Here is a 24,461-nt window from a genome sequence, read left to right as displayed (position 1 = left end):
GTCCAGAGCCACGGCGACACCGAGGTAGAGGCTCCGCACCCACTGCCCCGAGCTCTGGAAGGAGCCGTCCACGGAAAGGGGAGGTGGACCACGTGGTCACACCCCTCCCCCTCCCCCCCACCCCCACAGTGAAGTTGCCAAAAGGAAGCTGCCTTTCATTTCACCTCTGACCTCTCCCCCAAGTGCTGCAGCTTCAGCTTGGTATTCACTGCAGGTCACAAACTACTGCAAGGGCTGCACAGAAAGAGCTGTCAAATCAAAGAAGGTCAGCCTTCCCTTGATGGATGCTGTCCAGGTAAAATGTTATTAGTTTAATCATTTCACATAATGACCCCAGGGATTTACCGATGCCCTCACTGCCCACAATATGTCCTTCTTCTCCAGGGAACCACCTATCAAATCCACATTTAAAAGTTAAGCATTACACCCTGATAGGGGATTATACCCTCCTTCATTAGGATACTGTTGGATATGTGATAAATTAACTTCAGCCATTCAGTCTTATCACCAACGGGTAGTCTCTGCTTCCCTCCTCATGTAAGTCACAGCCCAGAAACTGGGTGTTTAACCGAGGAGGACGGCCTCGGAGCCTCACGGAAAGAGCTGTGCCAAGGGTGGTCGACAGATACGTCATGTAACAGACGCACTGTTAGGCTTCCAAGGTGGTATTTCTCAGGCACATGCCAGATGGTGGTAGAGACTGAGTGGATTGCAGGGTTCTTTCCAGGGGCAGAAGACTTCAGAAAAGCAAACTGGTGACCCAAGAGCCAGTGGAACAAAAAACAACTACATAGGACTGAAGGACCGATGCGGGAAAAGTACTTTTGATGATCTGTTTTAAACCAGCGTTGTTATTGTTCTCATTTCTGATAGGTGTGCGAGGAAGTCCTTCCTCCTTCCTGGTCTAGCTCTCACTATTAACTTGGCGATATTAACTATGCTTTACAGACATTTGGAAATGAAACTCATCTGCATGGTCTTCTTGTTGCCCCTGAGCTCTCAGAATTCGGGAGCAGCGCTGGTCTCTGAGTCTCTTCACTTTTGATGGCAACGTAGTTACTTGCACAGGCTCAATAAAAGTCTGTTCCCATTTTTACCGGTATATGATTGAACAAGTAGATGTGCAATCGAGGCCAGGCCTAGAGTGTCACGCTTGAGAGTGAATCTCATTTAATCCGGTATGACAAGCCCACCACTGAGAATAAGGGCTGTGCTTCATTGGGAGAACCACAGAGCCATCCCAGGAAACTGGCCTGCTACCCCCTCGTGGCAAGTCAGGAACGCAGCAGAGCGGGACACCTGTGAGGAGAGGCCTTCACCCCATTACACAAACTGCAGGCAAGAGGGTGGGGATGCGATTCTTGCTTTGGTTTCCATGCCTCAGAGGGAAGGGTCAATAAAAGCAATAAACAATATACCTAAAATAGCAGAGGCTACTGAGTCTTCCTAAAATGATGCTTAGCGAATCTCCCCACAGAAGCTAATTGCCTGAGCTCCAGTTGCTTAACACCACAGCGCTAAGGCTCTCTGTCCACACTACAGGGAGGGTGATATACGTTCATTAGCGTTTCTCACTGCAGTTGTATAAATGGATCAGGCCACAATGCAGTGAGACCAGCTTCTTGGTAATCAGGAGCAATCTACGGAGATTCCTTGTGACCACAGTGCTTTACGGTTCACAACGTCCCTCCACGTTCTGAGCGAAACCTCCCAAAGAGCCCTGAATGCAATATTTCTACAGTCGCCACCATGAACAAATGGAGACTTGAACTCACCCATGTGCCCTGGAAAAGACAATACGACCTAAAAAGAGGCAGATGGATAAACGTGCACACCCTGTTCATCGTCTTTACAAAGAGAAGACACCAGAAGACATGCACGTGGGTGTGTGCGCACACACACACAGGGACACATGCACACACAGGACACACACACACACATGGACTAGCCAGCCACAACTGAGAAAGCCCAGATCCCCAGAGGGCAACCTTCTATTCTGGGTCTCATTAAGGAAGCCTCAAAAAGGAGCTGAGACCAGTGGGATGACTTTAGTTTCTCCACCATGAAAATATCCAAATAAGCCAACCTGCCTGACCCTCTCGGCCATGGAAGGGCCACAGCTGCCCCTGGGGAGGTAGCTCCTTTCATGAGTCCCCCGGCTCCACGCCTTCTCCAAGCAGAATACATTATAGAGAAACGCTCTGGGGGGAGATACTCTCCACCCTATGGCATCTCTGCAGTCTCTGTTTTGAAATTTGGCCTTGAGAAGTTCAAAGGATTTAGAGATTAGACCAAGATGTACCCCAGGGCAGGTCCTGGTCTTAGACGCCGAGGCACCTGCCCTTCCTACACCAGGGCCAGTCTGACCTCTTGAAGAACCTCGTGCCTATCGTGGGCCAGCAGAATTAACTTCAAAGACTCTCAGCCCTTCTTCTTCCTTCAATGGTAGCTGAAGGCAGTTCATTCAGGTGAGAGTCCCTGAATAAGCTGTAGGACTCTCCAAGTAGCCCCTCTCCCCTGCCGGGGCTGGAACAGCTCTGATAAATGCCACGTTGCTGGCATCTGGGCAGAGTTGGCCATGCCCAACCTCCCCGACCCTTTCAGGGATTCCCCTGCGACCCCCACTCACCATTCTTTTCGGCCTTGTATTTTGGTGGCTCGGGCTCTGGGAGACATGGGCAGGGCCCATCGCAGAGGGTGGTGAGGCTCTTGCCGGTAGAGCAAGCGTGGAACTCCATCTTGCACTGCAAAGGAGACACAGAACAGGCCTTAGGGACGCAGCCAGGCAAACGCCCGCTTGGCTTCCTCAGGGCACAGCCCGTGCCTCCCGACCCACAGTAAGAGGAGGTGCACGGGAGCACAGATGGAGAATGGAGTCTGTCTCAGTTAAAGATCTGAATTACAGCACACTCAATGAGAAATGTTTTTCCAAACGCAGTGTAACACCTAAAAACGCTGCTGCAGCACTGGAAGGCTTGCTTTAATAAGTTGGTAAGCTCAACCGTGACTGTTAATGAGAGTATCTGAAACAACACCCTGGAATCCCATAGGCTCCACAAAGCCCTCCTCCTCCCAGCAGAGGCTGCTTCTCCACATTTCCTTGTCCCAGGTGGGGAGGCTCCACCTTGGAGCATTCCTGGTCCTGCTCAGCTGCACCCACGCTCTTCTTGGGGAGAAGAGTATCTATTTAGTTAACTATTTAGCAACTATCTAGTTTGGACAGTATGTGTGAGGCCCAGTGCTTCCCTTCAGGAACAAGAGGAGTCAATGCTTTTGTTTCAACCATCCAAGCCCAAGTTGACACAGTCCTTCCCAGGAGGATGCCTGTGGTTGTCTTACCAGCCTGTGACTGGCAGAAGCATCTACCTGATTCTCAGATTCACAGTCAAAGCCCCAAAGCCATCTATGCACTTGCCAGTCCTCACTCAGTGGCAAAGACGGATGTCACTCACAGGTGCAAAAGGCCACAAGGATGAACAGCCATCTCATTATGACAACATGACTACAGAGATGTGAGGAGGGAGAAATAAGTGTCCCCCAGCAGCACAGGGCCGTCACTGGCTCCCTCCCCACTTCAGGACCAAGTGACAAGGGCTCAGAATCCCCATCCACAGCCTCTCTGCTGCGTGCGCAGAGCAGGTGTGAAATGGCAGGATTGCAGGTGGCGATTTCTTTGCAGCAGGACTTGCTCAGGCAGCACTTGTCTGCTTGCTCCATGTGCCCTGAGGTGCAAGGCCACAGCGGGCAGAGGCCCGTGTGCTGACCTGCACAGAGCAGTGTTTGCAGAGCTCCAGGCTAAACACTGTGGACTGCAAGCCCACCTCTCAGAGTCTGCAGCCTGGCAGTGGAAAAGCAAAAAACAAACTCCAAAATGAGATTCTTGGGAACTGATGAGGGACGCCCATAAGTCCTCACTTCAGGAAAAAAAACTTTGGGGGTGTTAAAAAAAAAAAAAAAAGAGGAGGAAACAGGTATAAATGTATTTTTTTGCATTTGGAATGGAGAGCCAGCCAATTACACAAAGCTCACAAGTAGCGAGGCTAAAGGCTCCATGGGAAGGGGCAGAGACACAGGGCAATGAATGGAGTCCCATCCCATGGTCACTGCTGCCTGTGGGGAGGGCCCTCTGGCCACCAGAAGTGGGTCTGAGCAGAGAGGAATCACTCCTGTCCTGGCCTCGGCTCTCCCTCCGGAGGGGAAAGCTTTGCACCTTGCCTTATGGCTTAAATTGTATGTCTCACGAAAGATATTTTCAAGTCCTACCCCTCCATATTTCAGAGTGTGGATTTAGAAATAGGGTCCTAATCCAGTACAGTGTGCTCATGAGAAGGGGACACTTGGATGCAGAGACAGGCACGTGCAGAGGGAAGACGAGGGTATAAAGACACAGGGAGTTTTTAGGCCACACCTGAGGCTACCAGAAGCCAGGAGAGGGGCCTGAGACAGACCCTCCCTCATGGCCTCAGAGGGAACCAGCCTGCCCACACCTAGGATCCAGGCTTCTACCTCCGGACTAGGAGACAACATATTCCTGATTAAAACCCCGTTTGTGGTACTTTGTTACAGCAGTCCTAGTGAGCTAATTCAACTTCCATCCATATTTTTACAAAGAGATGGTCTCTAAGGAATGGGAACGCCTGGTATTCCTTAGGTTTTCAGAGCACAGGTCTTCGTGCCAAGAAGGCTCGGTTCTCCGGGAAAGAAAGGAAACAGCAGGATGGGCAGCCGCAGGACACAGAACAGCTGGACATAAAGAACTTGGCCAAGTTCTATCGGCTGTGACTCACGCCCAGAACAGAGGAAGCATGAAAAATTCAAGCTTTTTATATTGATTTTATGATAAAGAAGTTAAATAAATAATTAGGCAAAACTACTAAAAAGAGAGTTGAGAAAATGGGAAATTAGTTAAGTCTCTTAAGTATTGTACTGCAACCCATTTCATACAAATGCAAATATAAATACAAATACGAACCCCTGAAACTCCTAGACCCCTTGGCTGCTGCAGGAGAAAGGCCTTTCCCCAGCCATCACGGAGACAGAGAGCCAGAGGTTTCATAAATGGGCCGAAATATTCAAAATGTTGACCTACTTCAAAATAAATGTGCCAGCAGATTTTCCAGCCGCTCTTTCGCGCAGCACAGCGACGCGGCAGGATGAGCGAGCGGCCGCCTGCGCGGGGCCAGCAAACCCTCCTCTCCTGTGATTCGTAAAGTGAGCTTGTCACCTCCATCTGGTTCACACAGGCCTCCACCGAGCGCAGCTCCCCACTGCTCCCCACTCTTCGCTTTGCCTTGCGCACTTTGGGTATTATTTTTAACATTTTATTTAAATTGCTTTCTCTACCGTTTTTCATCAACCTATCATCTATTTTTAAACCAGACTGTTGACAGTTCACAGTTGACAATTGTGTTCACAGTTGATGAATTCTGATTTGTTTTTACTCCCCTAAAATCATGTCAAACAAGGGGGGTGGGTACTCTCCCAGCTCTGCTGTCTTTAATAATTGGGCACAAATGAGTGGCTGCTGGCTGCACAAATTATCCCTGCTGGATGGAAGAACAGCTGCCGTCTCTGCCCAGGGCCCGAGTGTCTCCATGGTCATCTGGAAGGAGCCACAAAGAGAAAGACTTTGGTTCCATTCAGAGTTTTACCAAGCATGTGTATATATGGGTGTGTGTTCCTTCTTTATTTATCAAGCACCTACTATGGGCCAGGCCCTGTTCTAAGGCTATGAACCAACAATAGGACCGAGGCCCTGTTCTCGTGAAATTTAATGTGGCTGGTGGTGGTGAGGGCTGCGGGCAATCACAAAGGAGAGCAAGAGACGGAGAATGATGCAGTGGGAGCGGTAGGTTACACGGGTGCTCAGGAAATCATCTAGTAAGATGACCTCTGAGAGAGGTGAGAGGACAGAATAAGGTGAGCCAGGCAGCTCTTTGGGGAAGGGGGTTCTGGCCACATGGCAGTGCAAAGGCCCTGAGGTGACAGATGCTGGTAGCACTGGAGAGATGGCAAGGGGAGGAGTGAGCAGGGAGCACACTAGAAGGCCCCTCTCAACTGAACTAGTGATGGTTGGCCTCAGGCAGCGGGCGTGACTCAGGCTCGGTCTTCAGTTCTCATTCTCTCTGTCTCTGTCTGTCTGTCTGTCTGTCTGTCTCTCACACACACACACACACACACACACACACAGATAATTAAGAGTTCCACAGAAGGTGGAACCTTAAACTTTAAAACCAAGTTGTTAAAAGTGTGAAAAAGGAAAAGTTCTTCTTTACAGAAGAATGTCAGCTAAATAAATTTAGAAGGAATGGTAGAATTAGAAAACATCATTTTGCAACTCCCCATGTAATCACTAAGTCAGGAAAGGATCATTTGCTATATACTAAAAATACTGACTTAAAGCTCTTGGGGACCAGGGCATTAACATGGTCTGAACGTGTCACTCCACAGAATACTTAGTTATTAAAAGAGGAACATGTACATTTGCTATATATATATATATATATACACACACACACACACACACATATACACACACACATATGCATACATACATATATACGCACATATATATACATACATATACACACACACACACACACACACATATATATATATATATATATATTAGTAGTTACCCCTTAACAAATGGACCAAGGGGCCAGTGTAGTGCCTCCTGCTGTGGTACTGTACTACCCACCATGTGCCTTCAGATACGCTACAGAAGGGAGCACATAGATGCACCCATGAGACATTGGTGCCCAAAGAGCTTAACCTGAATCTATTATTCATTAGGGGGGAAAAAATCCAAAACTGAGGACATTTTATAAGACAACTGCCTGAACACTCAAAAAATTAAAACAGTGGGTCTAGATTAAAAAAAATTGTTCTAGATTAGAAAAAATTAACTAAATGCAATTAGTGAGACTTGATTGGATCTTGAAAAATAATCATTATACAAAGCTATAAAAAACACTCTGGGACAAATGTTGTGATTTTAACATGGACTACATATTAGGTGATACTGAATTATTGTTCCTGTAAGTGTAATGGTACTAAGATGGTTGTACACAATACCTGTTTCTTTTTCTAAGGAGTAAGGTGTCCCAGTGTCTGCAAATCATTTCTAAATGATTCTGGGGTAAGTGTGTATATGCATTTGGGGGTGGGGGAGAGGAAGAGATGGGGGAGAGGGAGGGGAGAGAGAGAGAGGGGAGAGAGGGGGAGGGAGAGAGAGGAAAAGGGAGAAAGAGAGAGAGAGGGAAAGGGAGAGTCAGGGAGGGACGGGGTGAGGGAGAGGGAGAGAGAAAGGGAGGGAGAGGGAGAGAGAAAGGGAGAGAGAAAGGGAGAGAGAAAGGGAGAGAGAGGGAGAACGCACAAACATTTCAAGACCTTAGGAACTGCCAAATCTCGGTGATGGGTAAACAAGTACACATTGCATTGTTCTTTAAACTCTTCCGTATGTTTACTGATTATTAAACCAGTAGCTAGGGTAAAATAAATGTAACTTGTTTTGCCCAGTGGTTCAAGGAAGACTCTTCCCAGAAACCACTGCTGTGTGTTCCCCTGAACTGCCCCCTCTCCGGTGCTCGGGGCCCCACCTCCTGCGGCGCCTCTTTCTCCCGCGCCTCCCTGCAAGAGCGCGAGCTCCTGGAGGGCAGTGAGGATCTGGTGCCCCCTCTGCAGGACCTGGTCTAGAACCGTCCGGAGCAGCCTTCAACAAGGATTGGTCAGACAAGTGACTGAGCTTTCCCTGAAGCAGACTCTTCATGGATGCAAGGCAGCGGCACTGCAAGGAGATAGCTGAAACCAGGCCCCCCAAACTGCAGCATTTCAGATCTTGCAAAGACCCCCTTTTGTGTTGCATGCGGGGAAACAGAGGCTGGAAGAAGACAAGAATCTTGTCTCGGGTCAGTCCCTTGAGTAACTTCTCCTGACCTCCTTTATCTTGCCAACGATGTAGCAAATCCTTTCAGTGAATGAGAAGGGAATTTCAGTCCCGCTCATGTACAATTTGTCACAGGCTTGCTTTTAGAGCCAAGGCTGAATGAACTTTCTCTAACTCATGCAACTAAGTGAGTGCAAAGTCCTGCACCTGAAATGCCTAGGAGAAGGGGCTGGGCTGCACATGGGGGGAGCCTGAGACAGACACCATCTCCCCTGAGGCAGGAGGGGTTCATGTGACAAGGTACAGCTCTGAGCCAATTCCTCCAGCCTTTGTGGAGCCCTTCATGCAAGGCATCCAAGAGTGACACACCTGAGTAAGGAGAGCCACCAGCAGGGTGTCCGCCGCTCCCTGCAGGCCCTTCAGGTTCATTTCCCTACTCCCTGTGCCAGGCCCTTGTACCTGTTTTATGCACATCACACACCTGGGGCTTCCTTGCCACCCCTCCGCTGCTTCTTCTCACTTGTGGGACTCTGTCCTGCTATCCGCTCTGCCTGGCATCCTTTTAAGGCTGATAATATTTTGATATTTCAAATTTCTGTTGATCTTTTTCTCTATCTGAAATTTGAAGGGACAGCACAGATGTGGAAGGACTAGCTTCCTTCTGGGGAAACGACAGACCCAAGGAAGGGCTGCCACATACGTGTCAGAAGAGGCAGGACCATGCAAGGCCTCGCCAAGCATAGCCTGGAAGAAGCAGAATCCAAGCCCCAAAGGTACCCCGAAGATGGGAATTAAATGTCTCTCCCTGCTCCCCCTCATCTTCTTTAGGCCTTTGCTCAAATGTCACCTGCTCATTGAGGGCTTCTCTCTTTTTACCCCTTTGAAAACCACACCTGGCACACCTGATCCTCTTACACCGTTTTACTGGGCGTTTTTCATATAAAACCTGTCATCTAATACACTGGACAAGTTCCCTGTTTTACTTGCTGTTTTCTATTTGTCTAGAATGTGAGGCCCACGAGAATGGGATCTTTGTTTTGGTCACTGCGGTATCCATTGCAGGTGGAAATAATGTCCTTTCACAGAGACGAGAGGAAAGCATTTTGGGAGTCCCACGCCTGGGAGGGCAAGGTTTCGTGGTGAGATTTACTAAAAAAACTGGAGCAAAACACTAACGACTGTCCTGGCTTCACCTCCCGTGTCTCATCTCTGTCCATCCTGCCACAGAAAAAGTCTAGCCTTGTCTTCTTCATCAAGCCCAGTGCAAAGGCCAAGGTACAAAAGTTCTGTGTCATTGGCTCAGTCCAGTCCACTCCCTGTCACCACCCAGCCTCAGGACGACCCCTGGAGGCTGCTAGGGCCACGTGGCTGCAGTGGGAAGAGCGTGCAAGGGAACAGGGGACCGCAAGTTACCCAGCAAGAGAGAGACACAGACAGACAGAGGGAGACAGAGAGAGACAGAGAGAGAGCTCCTGTTTTAGGCTGATTATATTATGTCTGGCTTGGGAAGGACCAGGCCCTTCTTCAAAGTAACCAACCAACTACTTCACTTTGTAGATCTTCCAGGATTGTGTCCCTTATCCAATCTGATCCTTTCCCAGGCTAACACTCCCACTTAGGGTCACCACCTTAGTTCCTGCTGCACAGGCCTCAAAGTGGATGTACCTCCCCCTGTGCCATCTTAAACTCTACTGACATGCACCCAGCAGGGGAATTTCTCCTGCTTTCATTCCTCCCTCTAATGACCAGCTAACAATACTTCCTGCCTGCTTGGGGACTCAGAGGTCCCCTGAGGAGCGTGTGAAGTGGTAGCTTCACAGTGCAGCAGGCCCAGGATTGGATTCAGCTTCCCAGCTAATTAGGCTCCATCCTTTATTAATACCTCCCTCCCTACGCTAACATTTCCAAAGCATCTGGCCCATAGTAGGTGATCAATTAAAATATGTTGAGTAGCCCTGGCTGGTGTGCACAGTTGGTTGAGCAGTATCCCAGACACCAAGAGGTCATCAGTTCAATTCCCAGTTGGGGCACATGCCTGGGTTATGGGCTCAATCCCCAGTAGGGGGTGTGCAGGAGGCAGCGAATCCATAGATGTTTCTCTCTCACATTGATGTGTCTCTCTCTCCCTCTCTCCCTTTCTCTCTCTCTCAAATTAAAAAATATGTATCTATATATATCTATATATATGTTGACTAAAAGACTGAGTGAAGAAAAGCGATGGCTGTGTGTAGAGGTGACTTGCAAACCAGCACTTCCACCCCCACCCCGGTGTCTGACTACGAGTGAGAGCTCAGACCCTTGACAGGACAGGACCCCAAGAAAGGCAAAACTCCTAAGATGACGGAAGTCAAGTTTCCTCCAAGCACTGTAGGAAAGGGGCTTGAAAACTGATTTACATAACAATGAAGGGGTATGCCACTGCCAGGGTGACTGCCAGTGAGAAACTGAGATTCAGATCTTCCCTCTTCCCTGCCTGGCTTGTTTCCCTTCCAGGCAGGCTTCCTGGGTTTCCCCCTGTGCCTAGTGCTACTCTCTCACTGCACTCACCATATTGCACCTAATTGCCTGTTTACATACCTGCCTCCTGCAGGAAATATGTATCCTAGTCTAGACCCTAGTGAAGAGACCAAATTCTGCCACCCTGAAGCTGCTTTGGGGATACTGATTTTAAGCTGTTTATTAAGAAAACAGAGACTCAGAAAGAATCTTTCACTCTCCCTCTCTTCCCAAGAGATTCGGACAGAGAAACCAGCTTCAGGAAGGAGATCTTAGGAGGCAGCCTTAGCCTAATTTGAATTAAGTATGGTAAACAACAGGCTTCCAGGCAGGGGGTTAGCTAGACACCCCCCTGGCCCATTGTTTCTAAGTAGCCTGGCAAGAATCTTCCTGCCAAGTGTGTTCTTTGCTCTTCCTCAGCTGCCTATAAATGGACCATTCTCACTTCTGAAACCTAATACCACATTTGTCCTGCATAATCAATGTTGTCTCACTGATTTTGGAATTTTCATGGATTTGTCCCATCCATGTGAATTCCCATGCACGTGTATTACACTTTAATTTTCTCCTGTTAATCTGTCTCTGTTAGTTCGGTTATTAGCTCGGAAGTTAGAAGGTGGGAGGAAAAGTATGAATATTTTTTAGCCCCCACACTAGCATACTTAATACAGGTCTGTTTACTTATGGGATATACATTATACAACACTATGGAAGAGCTGATGTTGGGAGGTTCATTATGTAGATTGAGAAGCTGAAACCTCCCTGGAGAAAGCAAGTGACTGCCTGGAGGATGCAGGCCAGTAAATGGCAGGTTGCATTTTGAACACAGATCATTCAACTTCTCCCTAGGCCTGGGCTGTATGTGGTGGCTCACAGACTCCTGAACAGTGAGGGGCCTGGCAAAGCCTCTCCAGCACCTCAGGGTGGCTGAAGGAAGAGGCAAGGGAGAGGGAGGGAATGACCCTAAAGCTGGGAGGTAAAGAAAGGAAGGGCGGCCCCTGCTGGAGGCTGCAGCATGCTGAGCGACGGCTGGGAAATGCAGCTCGCTGGCCATTTCTTAAATTATGGCAAATGAAAGCCTTGGTGTCAACGGCACTAATGATGACGATGTTATTCACAAGCACTTTAAACTGTAGCAGTTAGCTAACGTCACCTGCAGAAGTCAGGCTGAGGAGCCAGCAGACCTGCTGAGAGGACGTGGGCGCCTTCCCTTTGTGTTCCCGCGGCACCCAGCCCAGCACCTCCGGAGGCGTGAGGGCCTGCAGCTACTCCTGGCTAAGAGAGCAGCTGTCAAGGAGCATAATGGGCTCTCCCGAGCAAAGCATTTTCAGGAGCTGACAGTCCAGAGTGGCCCACCAGGGCCTCGGAGAAGAACATCAGGTGTCTGAACTTGACTCCCACCTAGTGGTAAGCTCCAGGAGGGAGAACTAGGCGCTGTCCATGCTCACATCCCCGGGGCCGGACGTGAGCCCGCGCCTGCAAGGTGGGTAGAAAGGGCAGGATGCAATTAATTAGTCACAGTCCCAGCACTGCAGGGAATCAGGGGCTTCACCCCCATTTTACAGATGTGGAGGGCAAAGGGAAGGAAGGGACACAGATTGACCAGGTGAGGACGGGCAGGAAGCAGTGCGGGGGCAGGAGAGATGGGAAGAAAAGCCAGCAGGCAGACCAGGGAGAGAATGGCGGGTGCGCTGCAAGTGTAAGAAAAAGCAGAAACAGTCCAGGGGAGACGCCAGGAGGTGGGCTGCCAGGTGGGGTGAGAGCAGGGGCCTCCTCCACAGGCCTCCTGCCCAGTCAGGCTGTGCAGGCTCAGGCGGCTCAAGGAGAAAGGAAGAGGCTGTTCCGAGGTGCTGGCACCTGCTTGAAATAAAAATGTCCCTGCCTCTATAAATGCCCTTGGGATGCCCGTCTCTCCAGCTGTCCCAGCTTCCTGGGAGGCCCCGCCCACGAGAAGCCATCTCTCCCCACTGTGTCCTGTCCCCCGCCCCCCTGCAAGGCTGGGGCAGTTTCTCCTGCAGAGAGGATGCACAGGATGTGGCTGTGGCAGGCAAGCAAGGTGGCACCTAACATCTATCACGACTCCCGCCTCTCCAGTGGCCATCGTGGAAGGAGAGAGAGGCTACCTGCCCAGGCTCTATCTCCTCTCTGGCTGCAAACCTAGAGGGTGCCTGACACTCGGGCTCCACTGCTTACCAGAGGCCAGAATCTGAGCAATTTGCACAACCTGCCCAAGCTCCCTCTCCTTATCACTAAATAAGAACCCCCTCCTGCAGTTGTCAGGAGACTAGAAGGATACTGAAGAGATCCGAGCGCCTGGCAGCAGTTCCTGGCACAGGGCAGACAGCGAGTCTCAGTTCCTCCCTCCAGTCCTCCCAGCCCGGCCTTCATTCCTCCCTTCCTCCAGCAGCTCTCCACACCTGAGTGAGCTCTGTGAAACGCAATGTGTGTGTGACACTCCACCCCAGATTACACCATTCCTTGTTCCCTTCACCCGCAAATAAAGCTTTTGAGCCCAGCAGAAAAGGCCCCTGGTGATCCATGGCCCACATGTGCCTCCACCCTCATTCCTTTGCTTCTCTCCCAAACACAGCCTGCTCTGTCCCAGAAAGCAGACCCTTCTAAGATACGGCACCTGCTCTACCTTGGCCCCCTCCTCGACACCTTGCTCTGTCTACAGCCCCCAGGGAGCCTGGGCTTGGTGTCCCCGAGGGCTCCCAGCCTGTGCCCACCTCAACCCCGACACTCACCCTGTATTGCAATGACTGCTCTCTTGCCTGGCTCTCTTATGAGCTCCAACAACACACTGTTTTAATTCATTTGTTTAGTCCCAATGCCCAGCAAAGCATATAAAAGAGCAAGGACTACAATACACGTTGATGGACAAGCAGATGCTTGGGCAGATGACCTGATGGACGCAGCCCTACCTATCTCGCTGCTGAGCAAGTGCATGTGGCTCTGGGGTCCGCATCTCCAGTCACCGTGCGCAGTGAAGTCATTGCTCACCACGCAGCCCCAGGCTTTGATGCCCCTTGGCCCGTGAATAGCATCCTGGGACACTGTCTCCCAGACGCAAAGCTTGAACTGTCCCTCCTGCTTCCCAATGTGATTCCCCTGCTTTCGGGGAAGTCGGACCAAACATCCCCAAATGCCGCCTCTTCCCTCACCGGCTGGACTAAAGCTCAAGACCTCGATTTGCGGCCCCACCACCCCTGGTCCTGACCGGACCACGGGCGCCAATCCTCCCTCAGCTGCTCCCCGCCTGCCTCCAGTCCTTGCTTCAGCCCGATGCGCCTCCTCAGAAAGCCCTTCCCCTTCCTATCCCAGGCCTCCCTTCAGGCCGTGTCCTGGAGAGGATGGCCGATGCTCCTGGGGACCCCCTGGCTCCAGACACACCTCCAGCCTCCAGGGCTCGGCCTCCACGGCCCACGCCCTCTCCTCTCACTGCCTCTCATCCCTAGTGCTCCTTCATTTATAACTGAGCTGCTGGACTCGGGCAGCTCGATACATCTGCACAGTAAAGCTACAAACACTAAGCACATCTGTAGCCTCCGTGGTGCTGGTAGAACTGGCTCATAGTCTTACTAATATATAATTAATTAAATGAACATGAAATTGCCCGCTACAATTAGTCATCATGACAGCAAGCACTGTGTTGAAAGCTTTACCTGTACCCCTTCCTTCCATTTTCGTCCCAGCCTCTACACCGTAGGAACTATTGAAACAGCCACCTCACATGTGAAGAAGCTCAGGCTGAGGCCTCGCTTGCCCAGTGAGAGGCAGCTCGAAGATGCAGGGCCAGGACCCAAACCCAGGCTATCTGACTCCCAAGCCTGGGTTCCAAGGAGGTAAATTATATGGTCCCATGTCAAGATGTTTATCAGGTTCAGACAACCATCCTCCCGGCCAGCCCATGGTACCTGCAGGAACTAATCGCCTATAAAAAAAGCCGATGACACAAACTATGGGGGATTCGCTGTAAACTGTACCAAGGTCGCATGACCGCAGGGTTACATTGTTCTGCGTCTGGCATGGTGGAGAGGTCCTGTCTCTCACAGGGTCCGGGAGGGCCGCAGTTATGGTCCCACTGGGACAAGGGCTCATGGGGGCAGGGGTCTTGGTCTTTTCATTAACCCATACATCTCAGGCACCCAGAACAGTGTCCGGCACATAGTAGGTACCCTTATTTGTCCAGTGAAAGGATAAATGAATGAGCTAGAAAACCAGCCCCCACAAGCCCTGCCAGACCCATCACTGAAGAAAGAGTGAGTTCCTTGGGAAACGAGGGAAGAAAACCACAGACTTTCTAAGTGGCTACAGCAGAGAGAGCACGTCACAGCCACCAAAGGTGGGGGTGGGATGACAGTGCCACCAATGAAAAGGAAGGTCCCAGCAAACAGAAGTCTACATCAGGTCATGACCTCTGCAAAGCAACCCAGCCAAGGGGTAGCTTCAAACTAATTTCCTCCTGGTTCTGAACTAAGGATGCAGGTTTCCCAGGTGCTCAGGCAAGGGCAACGCCACACCTCGGTCCCGGTCGCCTAAGCAGGAGGGCTCTCTGCCTGCTGTCCCAGAGTGGCTCTGAGGTGGAGCTGGGTCGCATTCCTTGAGCTGTCTGGGTTTCTTTGTCATCACTCACAGGCTGCACAGACAGGCTCCTGGTTCCTGTTTTCTGAAGTGACAACCCCTCTGAGAGCCTCACCAGAGAAACTCCTCTCTTGCCTGAGATCCAGAGACTCCATAGGTAAGGAGGGAGAAATGCAGATGGAGGAGCAGCCACAGATTTCTAGAGTGACAGGATGCATGCTGATCCCCAGCAGCCCCTGACATTCTGAAAAACGAAGAAACAGATGCCAGCTAAGCATCTCTACCAACTCTTTTCCAAAGCTAACACCTAGCAAGGTCAAAAAAAGCCATTACCATCTCACCATGCCTGCCATCAGATAACCATCACCATGCTCAGCTTCACTGTGTCTGCTCCTCAGCTCCATTTCCCCCTCTCCCCTCTATTCCATATGTTCATAAGCACCAACAAAAAGAAGCGACGGGTAAAGGTGACCAAAAATGCCAAAGCAGACTTTTGACCAAATGCAACAAGATTACGGTGATATTTAAAAAATGAAACAGGAACTTAAACTTTGAATTCCTTCCTCATTTTACTGCTTAGAGATGGAAGACCCTGTAGTGTTGAGTGAAAAAAATCATATAACTGAAAGGGGATTTTCCTTTGCTTGGCACCACCTCTGTGAAAAGTGCATTTAAGTAATAAAAATGCCCTTCCAAGGGCTCACTCTCTGATGGAGCTGAGTTGTGAAGCTGGTGAGGGCTGGACAGAGTCTGCCAGTTTTCCTTCCTTTTGATGACACTGTTTCCCCTCAAACAGCTCTCATCTCATTTCTTTAAAAAAAAATTTAAAAATCGTTATTTCAGAGAGGGGAAGAGAGAGGGAGAAACATCAATGATGAGAGAGTCATTGATCAGCTGCCTTCTGCACGCCCCCCACTGGGGATTGAGCCTGAAACCCGGGCATGTACCCTGACTGGGAATTGAACCGTGATCTCCTAGATCATAGGTAGATGCTCAACCTCTGAGCCATGCTGGCCGAGCTCATCTCATTTCTCCTAAAACCCAATGAAATGTGAGCCGGCTTGACCACGTACCCCACAAGGCTGACCTTGAAACCCTTCTGCCCTGTGAGGCAAGTACGAGCTCATGGTTCCCGCTGCTCATCCCAATGCCAGAAATGTCTACGTCTCATCATTCATGGGAGCCCGTCCTCTTGTACGTTCTCTTGAGGCCGAAACTAGAACCCCAGTGACCCTGAAATAGCCATGACTTGACACAGGCAAAGGTACTTGGCTCGTGAGGTTGAGGCATCTGATGTCGGGATGCAGGTATCTGGGTAACTTCTGGGCATTTACAGGAAAAAGCAGATACGAAACTAGCTCAGCCCTGGGGGCAAAGGGCATACTTGCAAAAGACACATCCAGCCCTCAAAAAAGCTCAGTCTATAACGAGATGCCAAGCCCCTGACCAGGGGAGTAGGGACGATTATGGGGTATAGATCAAAGGGCTAAGCATTGGCACGGGCCAGAGAAGAGGGGCAAGGACAGGGACCCTGTTATAAGAAGGCAGCTTTGGGGACAGAGCCACCAGAAGTCCCTGTGAAGACTGCAGAGGACAATGAGGTTCAGTGAGGATGCACGATAGTTATCTAGGTACTGAGGACACAGGACAAAAGAGAAGCCTCTGGTGCAGGTTTTCAGAGCCAGTCAGCCCTGATTTCCACCCTGGCTGCATGTCCTTGGGCCAGAATGGGGCCAGGCAGGCCCCAGAGTCTGGGCTGGGCCTCGGTCTACAGAGGTCTGAGCGGAGTGGTGCAGCTTCAAAGACCAAGAGCTCATTACACATTCAGTCCTCAGATCCACGCTTCACATAGCCTTTCCCTCCCGATTTCAAAGTTAGAGAGTTCAAACTAGCCTTCCCCTGCCCCTACCACGTTTCTACTTCCATATTTTGATGTCAGTCCAGAACCTGTGTTAATCAGGCCAAAATTCATTAGCGGAGGCCAACTGTGATCTCCAGGAAGCTAGCTGCTCTCCATCGAGTGTAATTTGTGTTTCGTGCAGCTGAGTGGTTTTTCAAACACTGTAACACAAACTCTGGGGGGACCCCAGGAACGCAATGCGGTACAGCTCGCCTCTTGCGGTGTCGCTGCCACGTGCGCGCTCCCTCCCGCGTCAGGGACTTCTGCGCTGCGAAGCAGTAATGAGCGCTCATGTCCTGGTGCCCCTCACAGTGTCACTGCCACAGATAATTAAGCTCATCAATTACCTCCTCCTCTTTGCTGCGTTAGGAGGGTGCCGCTTATGAAGCTCCCAGGGAAGCCAATAATACACCAGCCACTCAAATCCTCAGGAACGTACCGCTCACTTCCCAGAAGAGCAGAGAAGTCAGAGCAGGAGCCCCAGTCGTCTGACCGGGTGCAAATCCGTCCTGGCACCTGACTTCCCAGCCCTGGGAGGATTGGTTAACCCTCCCATGCCTGAGTTGCCTAACAAGTAAAATGGGGTGAAAGAATAACACCTGCCTCAGTGGGCTGTTGGGCTCCATTTATTCAACTCATATTTGTTGAGCACCTACTACGTGCCGGACAGTGTTCTAGTTACTAGGGATATAGTGGTGACAAAACAGGCGAGGCTCACGTTCTAGAGAAGGAAGCCAGATACAGGCTGACCTTGTTTTATTGCGTTTCACATAATTGTGCTTCATAAATGTTGCTCAATTTTTACAAATTAAAGGCAAGATCCTCTACCAGCAAAAAGATTATGACTCACTTTATTGTGATACTCACTTTACTGAGGTGGTCTGGAACCGATCCCACAATATCTCTGAGGTATACAAGAAAATTCAGTATTAAATGAAATGATGTATATAAAGCACTTGGAACAATGCCGGACACACAAGATATCTTCAGATACACGTCTCTCCCACCTCGCCTGCCCATGGAGGACATGGAGATTAGGATGAAGAATGACATTTCCTCAACCTTCATCTTGGGGACACTGCTGGGCTTCTATCCCTCCAGTGGGACAGGAGTAAATGATGATACAATGAGAATCCTACTGGGGTCAGGACTGAGGCAATGTCATGGAGAAGGCAAGACACGGAGGCAGGCACACCCGGACTCAAATCCCAACTCTTCCTGGCTTGCTCTGACCTAAAGAAAGTCCCTTCACCCTCTGAGGCTCAGTTTCTGCATCTGTAAAATGGGGATGAGAGCAGCACCTACAGCGCTGAGTTGTGACAATTCACCAGGACAATGCTTCGGGCTCAGCCAGTGCCCAGTGCAGGGCAAGTGTTCACTGCCCTCTGCCACCCCCACCCTCACCCTCACCCCCAGACTCAGGAAGCTGCAGCTGGTATGATGCCTCCATTCCACGTCTGAGACTGTGCCCAGCATGTCTGGGGCACATCGAAAGGAAACACCAAGGTTTAAATTTAGGGCCATTCCAAACCACAGCTTTGCGGCGCCTGGGAGCAAGGGCGGGAGGGTGACATTTCCTCACTCAGCAGCTCAGCTCCTGTGAGATGGGCCCACTCACCATCTGGAAGGGGTGTCAGCTGCTGACAGGCGCTCCCCTCTGACATTCCCATCCTGGGAGGAGGCTACTGGTAGGGAGGCTGGGAGGAGATGGCCTTAGAGAGAGATCTGTGTCCAGGTGAACCCTAAGAACAGGTTTACTCTCTACACTGGGGAGGAAGAACCTTACCGTTCACAGAGAAAGGAAGAAAGGCGAAGCCAGGGGCCCATACAAAGAAAATGGCCAATTGCACTCCTGTGCAACCAGTACTGCAGTGAATGCCCAGTAACAGCGACGGCAACAGAACTGGTGAGGACAACTGCCTAAAAGAGAGCTTTGCTTCCATTAGCTCATTTGACCCTCACTATAAACCTCTAAGGTAAACAGGCTTGGTTCGTAAAGTATTTGCCAGTCAGATGGGTGGGAAACTGCACCTCACCATTGCTGGGCCCAGCGTAACCCCCGCACCCCCTGCTCCCACAGGCAGTGCCTTTCCGGGCTGGGGGCAGGGGCTTCCCAGCCTGAGCTCAGCTGGGTCCCAGCTCTGCACACACTACTCGAGTCCCGTTATAATGCCTACTCCCAGGGCTGCTAAGTTTAAGGCAAATGAAACTACAAACGCTCATCAGGTGTCTAGCACGGGGAACCCCCTTCTGGCCCTCTTCCCCTTTCTTCACTAAGGGCCCTGCAGCTCCCTGTCCCACTCCCGACGTTGTTAACCTGGAGCCTGACAGCTGATGACACCTGAGCTCCACTAAGGACACAGAGAACTGCCTGGACTCTTGGCTCCTTCCCTCTGCTCCTCCCACCATCTCTCTCCCCCAACCTGTTTTCTTTGTTAAGGACAAAATAAGCCACCCCAAAGGTTATAAGATGCCCCTGCCGGCCCCCACCTAGGTGCAGGTGCCTCTGTCATCATTAGCTTCATTTGATGGATGAAGAAACTGGGACTCAGAGAAAGCACATGATTTGTCTAAGGTCACCAGAGTGGCACGAAGTAAGGCTGAGCTTGACGAATGTTTCTGGGTCCTGAGCAAACGCTCCTGTTATCTAACAAGCCGTCACCTCCCAGCCGCCAGGAAGTCCTTGTGGATAGTTGTTGAAATGAATTGAATCAGTACAGTAACGAGGCACCAGGAAAAGCCTCCTAAACAGAAAGATCAGGGAGCAGGGCACAGCCTGTCCTTCTTTCCCTCCCAGCTGATGAACTCAGCAGCACCAGAGGGCAGAGAGATCACTCAGTGACCTCCCTTCTTCTGTAAAGCTGACGGTCACATTGCAGGCTGCATCCAAAGGGCTGACGTCCAGAGCTCCCCACCCCTCAGACCTCTGCTCTCCCCGACAGGCCCAGGTGTGGGTCCCGCTGCATGAACTTGGACACGTTGCCCGACTTCTCGGAGCTCCGTGCCTCCCTCTGGGAAGCAGGGATGCTACCACTGACACCTTTGGGCTGCGTACTAAGCGAGATGACAGGCAAGGCTCATGGCACAGCACCACACTCCAATAGCAGCTATTTTATATTTCTTATCGGCATTATCAATATTGTTACTTATGCCACCAGGTTCACCCAAAAGAGTCACTTCCTCCATATCTCTCACCCTCCACCCTGGGCCCCTGCATGGCAGGGAGGGTGGAGCGTCTGCTCCTCTGTGGAGCAGGTGCCCGCAGCCTTTCTCCCAGCGGATGGCACAGCATGTGTGCCAGGGCAGGGACCGGGAGCACTGTGGCCGTCACACGCAGGAGAGGCTGGAGTCAGAAGCATAGCACTAGCTTCGGGGGCCCCAGAGAGGGCTCCCCACAGCCCATGGGAGGGAGAATACTAAGGAGCCTCGGAAAGGAGGTAGGGATGCAGGCACAAAAAGGGAAAAAGCAGGGGCCCAGGGGTCCAGGGGAGACGCACGGGGAGCTCCATCTACTGGAGCCCCCACTTCGGCCTTCTATTCCCGGGCTGCCCTGAAGCGTCTACCACCCTCCCACGGAAAGCTCCTGGGTAGCAGTCAGGAGACTCACTCGGGTTCTAATCTCTGCTTAGACAATAATCTGACTTCTCAGGGCTCATGTCTAGATCTCCACATTGCTGGGGATCAGGAGTGGACCAGGAGAGGCTGGACTGGTTGGGTTCTAGGCTTCCCTCCATCTCAAACACACTGCGCCTTCATTAGCCAACAGGACATCCTACCTCAAGACAGATCTGGGCTCCTCTCCAGGGCGGGGCCACATCTTCCATCCCTGCCAAGCCTCCCGGGAATGTGACCGAGGTCTCAGGGGCAGTGTATTGGACCTGCAGTCACATCCCAGCCTCCTGCAAATTCACTGGGTAAAGTTAACTTCTAACCCATTGATTTTAGCAATGTGAGTTGGTCCTGTGGTTTTTATTTGCTCAGCACTCTCTCACAGATTAGAAAGATGAGCACTATCTGTCTCCCAAGTGGGCTTGTTTCTACTTTTGGATTCAACTCACCTGATCAGCTTGCTCCAAGGCATTTTGGGGGAAAAACACAGATAAAAAGAGTGACATCAGGATGTAAAAATCTATCAACCTCTTAGAGAAAGTTTGCTGATCTCCCTGCCCTCCCACCACCACCCCTACCCCTCTGGATGTCATTAGCCTTTCATGCCAATCACCTTTGTTTTGGTGGAGACTGTAGGTTGAGAGATACACAAAGAAGTGGCAGGGTCATGGTCCCTGCCTTCAAAGATTTTTCAAATAGATTAACCACTGGATCGACTGGCGCGTTACACCGGACTGGTCATGGTTACATGGTGGACCCTGGCAGGTGACCTTAAGCACTGCTGGGGTTGAGAGACGAAAAACCCTGTGGGGAGAAGTCTTCCAGGCAGCCCTGCCACTTGGTGCAGGTTCTGAGGGTTTGGAAGGACCGGGGCAGGGACAGTCAGTCCAGGGGCAAAGACAGAGATCAGGAAAGAGGCTCAGAGCCCAGGGTGGAGCCTGTCTCGCCGTGAGGGGCACGAAGCAGCTGCTGCGGGGGCTGCAGTGGAGGGGAGCGCAGTCTGCATGCCAGGAGAGGGGACCAGGGCAGCACCGTGACCACGGCCGGGGACGCCTGGAGAACTGGTGAGGGGCAGAATGGAGATGGAGGGAGTGTCACAGGAGGGCCCGCCCCGCACCACCCTCCTGGTGCCTACCTCTTCATCCTGCTCTGGAGATCAAAGTCTTTGACTCTCCCTCAGAATCAAACTGGAAGAAACCGAAACCCAAAACCTTCAGAGCCACCCTATCTCAATAGCGTCTCCTAATTTTCTGATTAGCGCTGCTGGAGAAGGCAGCGAAGATGCCCTGGGGCCCGCTCAGCTCTGTGGTGACAGCTCCTGTCCCATGTTGAATGCACTGCCCCTAGTGGCGGACAGGGTAAGTCACACCCTCCTCCTTCCACACCCACCATGGGGGTGACCGCAGGGCCCTGGGGGGGGTGACCTGAGGGCAGTGGGACACCAGCCAGGTCTCCTTCACACCCTGGACCTGGAGCTGTGCTGCTAGCTCTTGGTGCCTCCTCAGTGACCTCACCCAGCCAGACTGCTTGTGACTTTAGTCACCATGAAAACCAGATTGACTTTTGGAAGCCACATGAAGCCGACGAGGAACTATGGGAATATTCTCTGCTAAACTCTAATGTCCACTCAGCTTCAAAGTCCCATCAGATCCATCATCTGATTCTGGGACAAAAACATCAAAATGTGCACTGGTTTTCAGTAAAATTTTAAAAAGTACAAAACTTGAGAGCAAGCTTTTAGAAACTCACATATCCAAACACACTTTGTGAAGCCCTGAGTTTGAGGGCTTTGTGACAATGAGACGGCTTCAAGGTTTGAGCTGGAACAAGGGAAAGAAGGGCTGCTTCTGAAATACACCTAGGAGGTGAGCCAGGAATGTGACAGAGGCCATGTGACAGGGGCCACCAGCAGGCTGGGGAATTCCACTCCCTTGGTAATCAGGCCAGGTTTAAGCACAGATCTAGCACCTGGACACTAGACATTTTCTGCTCCATGGAGAAACGAGTCCACTTGGAGATGGTCCATCATTTTACAAGAGAAACGGAGCAATACCAAAGCTTGCAAATCCCACGTGAGACAAGCTGCTGGTTTTAAGGTTGCCTTTCAAGGAGAAAGGGTTAAGCTTGGCTCAAGAACAAACAACTTTGTGCAAAACAGCAATGTAGAGTTCATCCTTTTGTCAACAAAATTGCTGTACAATTTCCAGGCTTCTCACATAGAAGCAATTAACCAAAAAAGACATCCACAGTCGTGACTCACAGGGGAGAAGGAGAAGAATCCCCAAGCTGCCCTCCACCCCAGGGCACCCTCTACAAGACAGGATTTCTCCACCTGGGCTCTGCCTCTGGCCTGTACAGGCCTTGCTCCCTCTGGGCATGGCAGGCGCGTGGCACACAGATATGGGCTTCTCAGGACCCTCCAACTTCCACTACAGCGTAGCTCACTGTGCAGTCAGCAGAAGCAAGTGGCAGCCAAGACTACCAGCCCCTCCAGGGCAGGGGCCATGTCCAGCCTGGCTCCCTACTCCCCCAGTACAACCAAGCTCAGGGACCAGAACACAGCAAGCACGTTCGCTCACAGAAGTCAAGGGAAGAGCAGAACCAGTCAGTTCAAATGCTATGTAGTTTCATCTTAAAAGCATGAAACATCTCTCAGGTGCTCCATTGTCTCCGAGCTGGGAGAGAAAAGGGTCATGGCACAAACAGAATAGGCAGATTTTGTAAAAGGAAAGTCCCTTTGTTCCCCTGGGCTTTTAAGCAAGGGGCTTTGACAAGATGCAACTTGGTTCTCCCGAGACTCTCAGGCACTGGAGTCATGAAGCGGTTTCTCTCACTGACAGCGCTCTCTGGCTCAGGCTCAGAGTCGAGCCTTCCTGCCCACCTCCTTATATGTGTATCCAGTCGTGGGACTGAGCTAAGACCCAGGGGAAAAGGCAAGACAAGAGCAATGAAAACTGGGCCACAGGCTCCCTCTCCACCCTTCCGTGTTCAGTGCAAAGAGGAACAGGAAGACACAAAGGCATGGTGAGGTTGGCCACATGATGCCGAGAAGCAAAATTAACAAACCAGTTTCCTTACGAGTGTGGCGACTGTGCCTTCAAATGTGGCAGCCTGTAGGTCATTTCCTCCACCTTCCCAAGGACTCTCTCTTCTTGACTCCATCCCTTCCTTCCAATACTTATTAAGCACCTGTTAGCTGCAAGGCACTGTAGTAGGTGCTATGGCTATAAAGTAAAGGCTCTAGCAAAACAGTGCCATGCCCAAGAGTTATACTAAACTTAAAAATGACAAAACTCTCACTGTAGCTGAAGCTGAGGAATAATTCCTTCATAAAAAGCATAGATACCAGGCAGCTAAGTGCCCTGGGCTGCACTTGGAAAGGGCCTGTGCACAGCTCTGCTGAGGGACCTAAACCCTGGCAGCCTCTCCATTTAGGTCTTGGGTTCCGGGTAAGGACATATAAAAATAATGTTCTTTGGACAGCCACATTTAATTTATTGAGCCTCCCTTCACCTTAGCAGTTCAAGTTTCCCCACTATTGGAGAACTGGAGTTTATTAATTACTTTCTCCAGGATTGGAAACTGCATATGAGAATTAATTTGACCATAGAGATTCTTTGTTTTATTTATTCACAAAGCTATCCCATCCGCTAAGACAAAAAAAGAATCCTCAAAGTGCTCAATCGTGCTGGTCCCCAGAGACACCATAAACTCACATTCCCATAATTTCTTGTCAAGGTCTTCGACAGGCCACAGAGACCTTCATGGTCTGTCCCTCCTCACCTTCCCAGGCTCATCTCTCCCCATCCCCACTCTCTACCTTCCCATATGTAAGTAAGTATCTATCCATTCATTCCTCTGTGCCAGGCATTGTGCAAGCAGCTCTGTAGCAACCGACTACAGGGAGCATTGATGGAGGCAAGGAGGCCAGTGATGGGCCAAGAAGTGGTCCAGATGCAAGAAGACAGTAATACCAGTGTCATG

General features: G+C 50.8%; 1 protein-coding gene across 1 annotated transcript in view; it reads right to left on the bottom strand.

The window, feature by feature from the left end:
- The window catches only part of SPOCK1 (SPARC (osteonectin), cwcv and kazal like domains proteoglycan 1), a 464,236-nt gene that overhangs the window by 79,133 nt on the left and 360,642 nt on the right, over window positions 1–24,461 (bottom strand). Inside the window, exon 6 of the mRNA XM_081135977.1 lies at window positions 2,630–2,744. Within this exon, the coding sequence (XP_080992103.1) occupies window positions 2,630–2,744 (115 nt within the window). The remainder of the gene's footprint in view (window positions 1–2,629; window positions 2,745–24,461) is intronic.

The sequence above is a fragment of the Miniopterus schreibersii genome, assembly GCF_964146895.1.
Source record: "Miniopterus schreibersii genome assembly, chromosome: 4".
Taxonomy (NCBI): Eukaryota; Metazoa; Chordata; class Mammalia; order Chiroptera; family Miniopteridae; genus Miniopterus; species Miniopterus schreibersii.
This window is presented reverse-complemented; position numbering and strand designations above follow the sequence as displayed.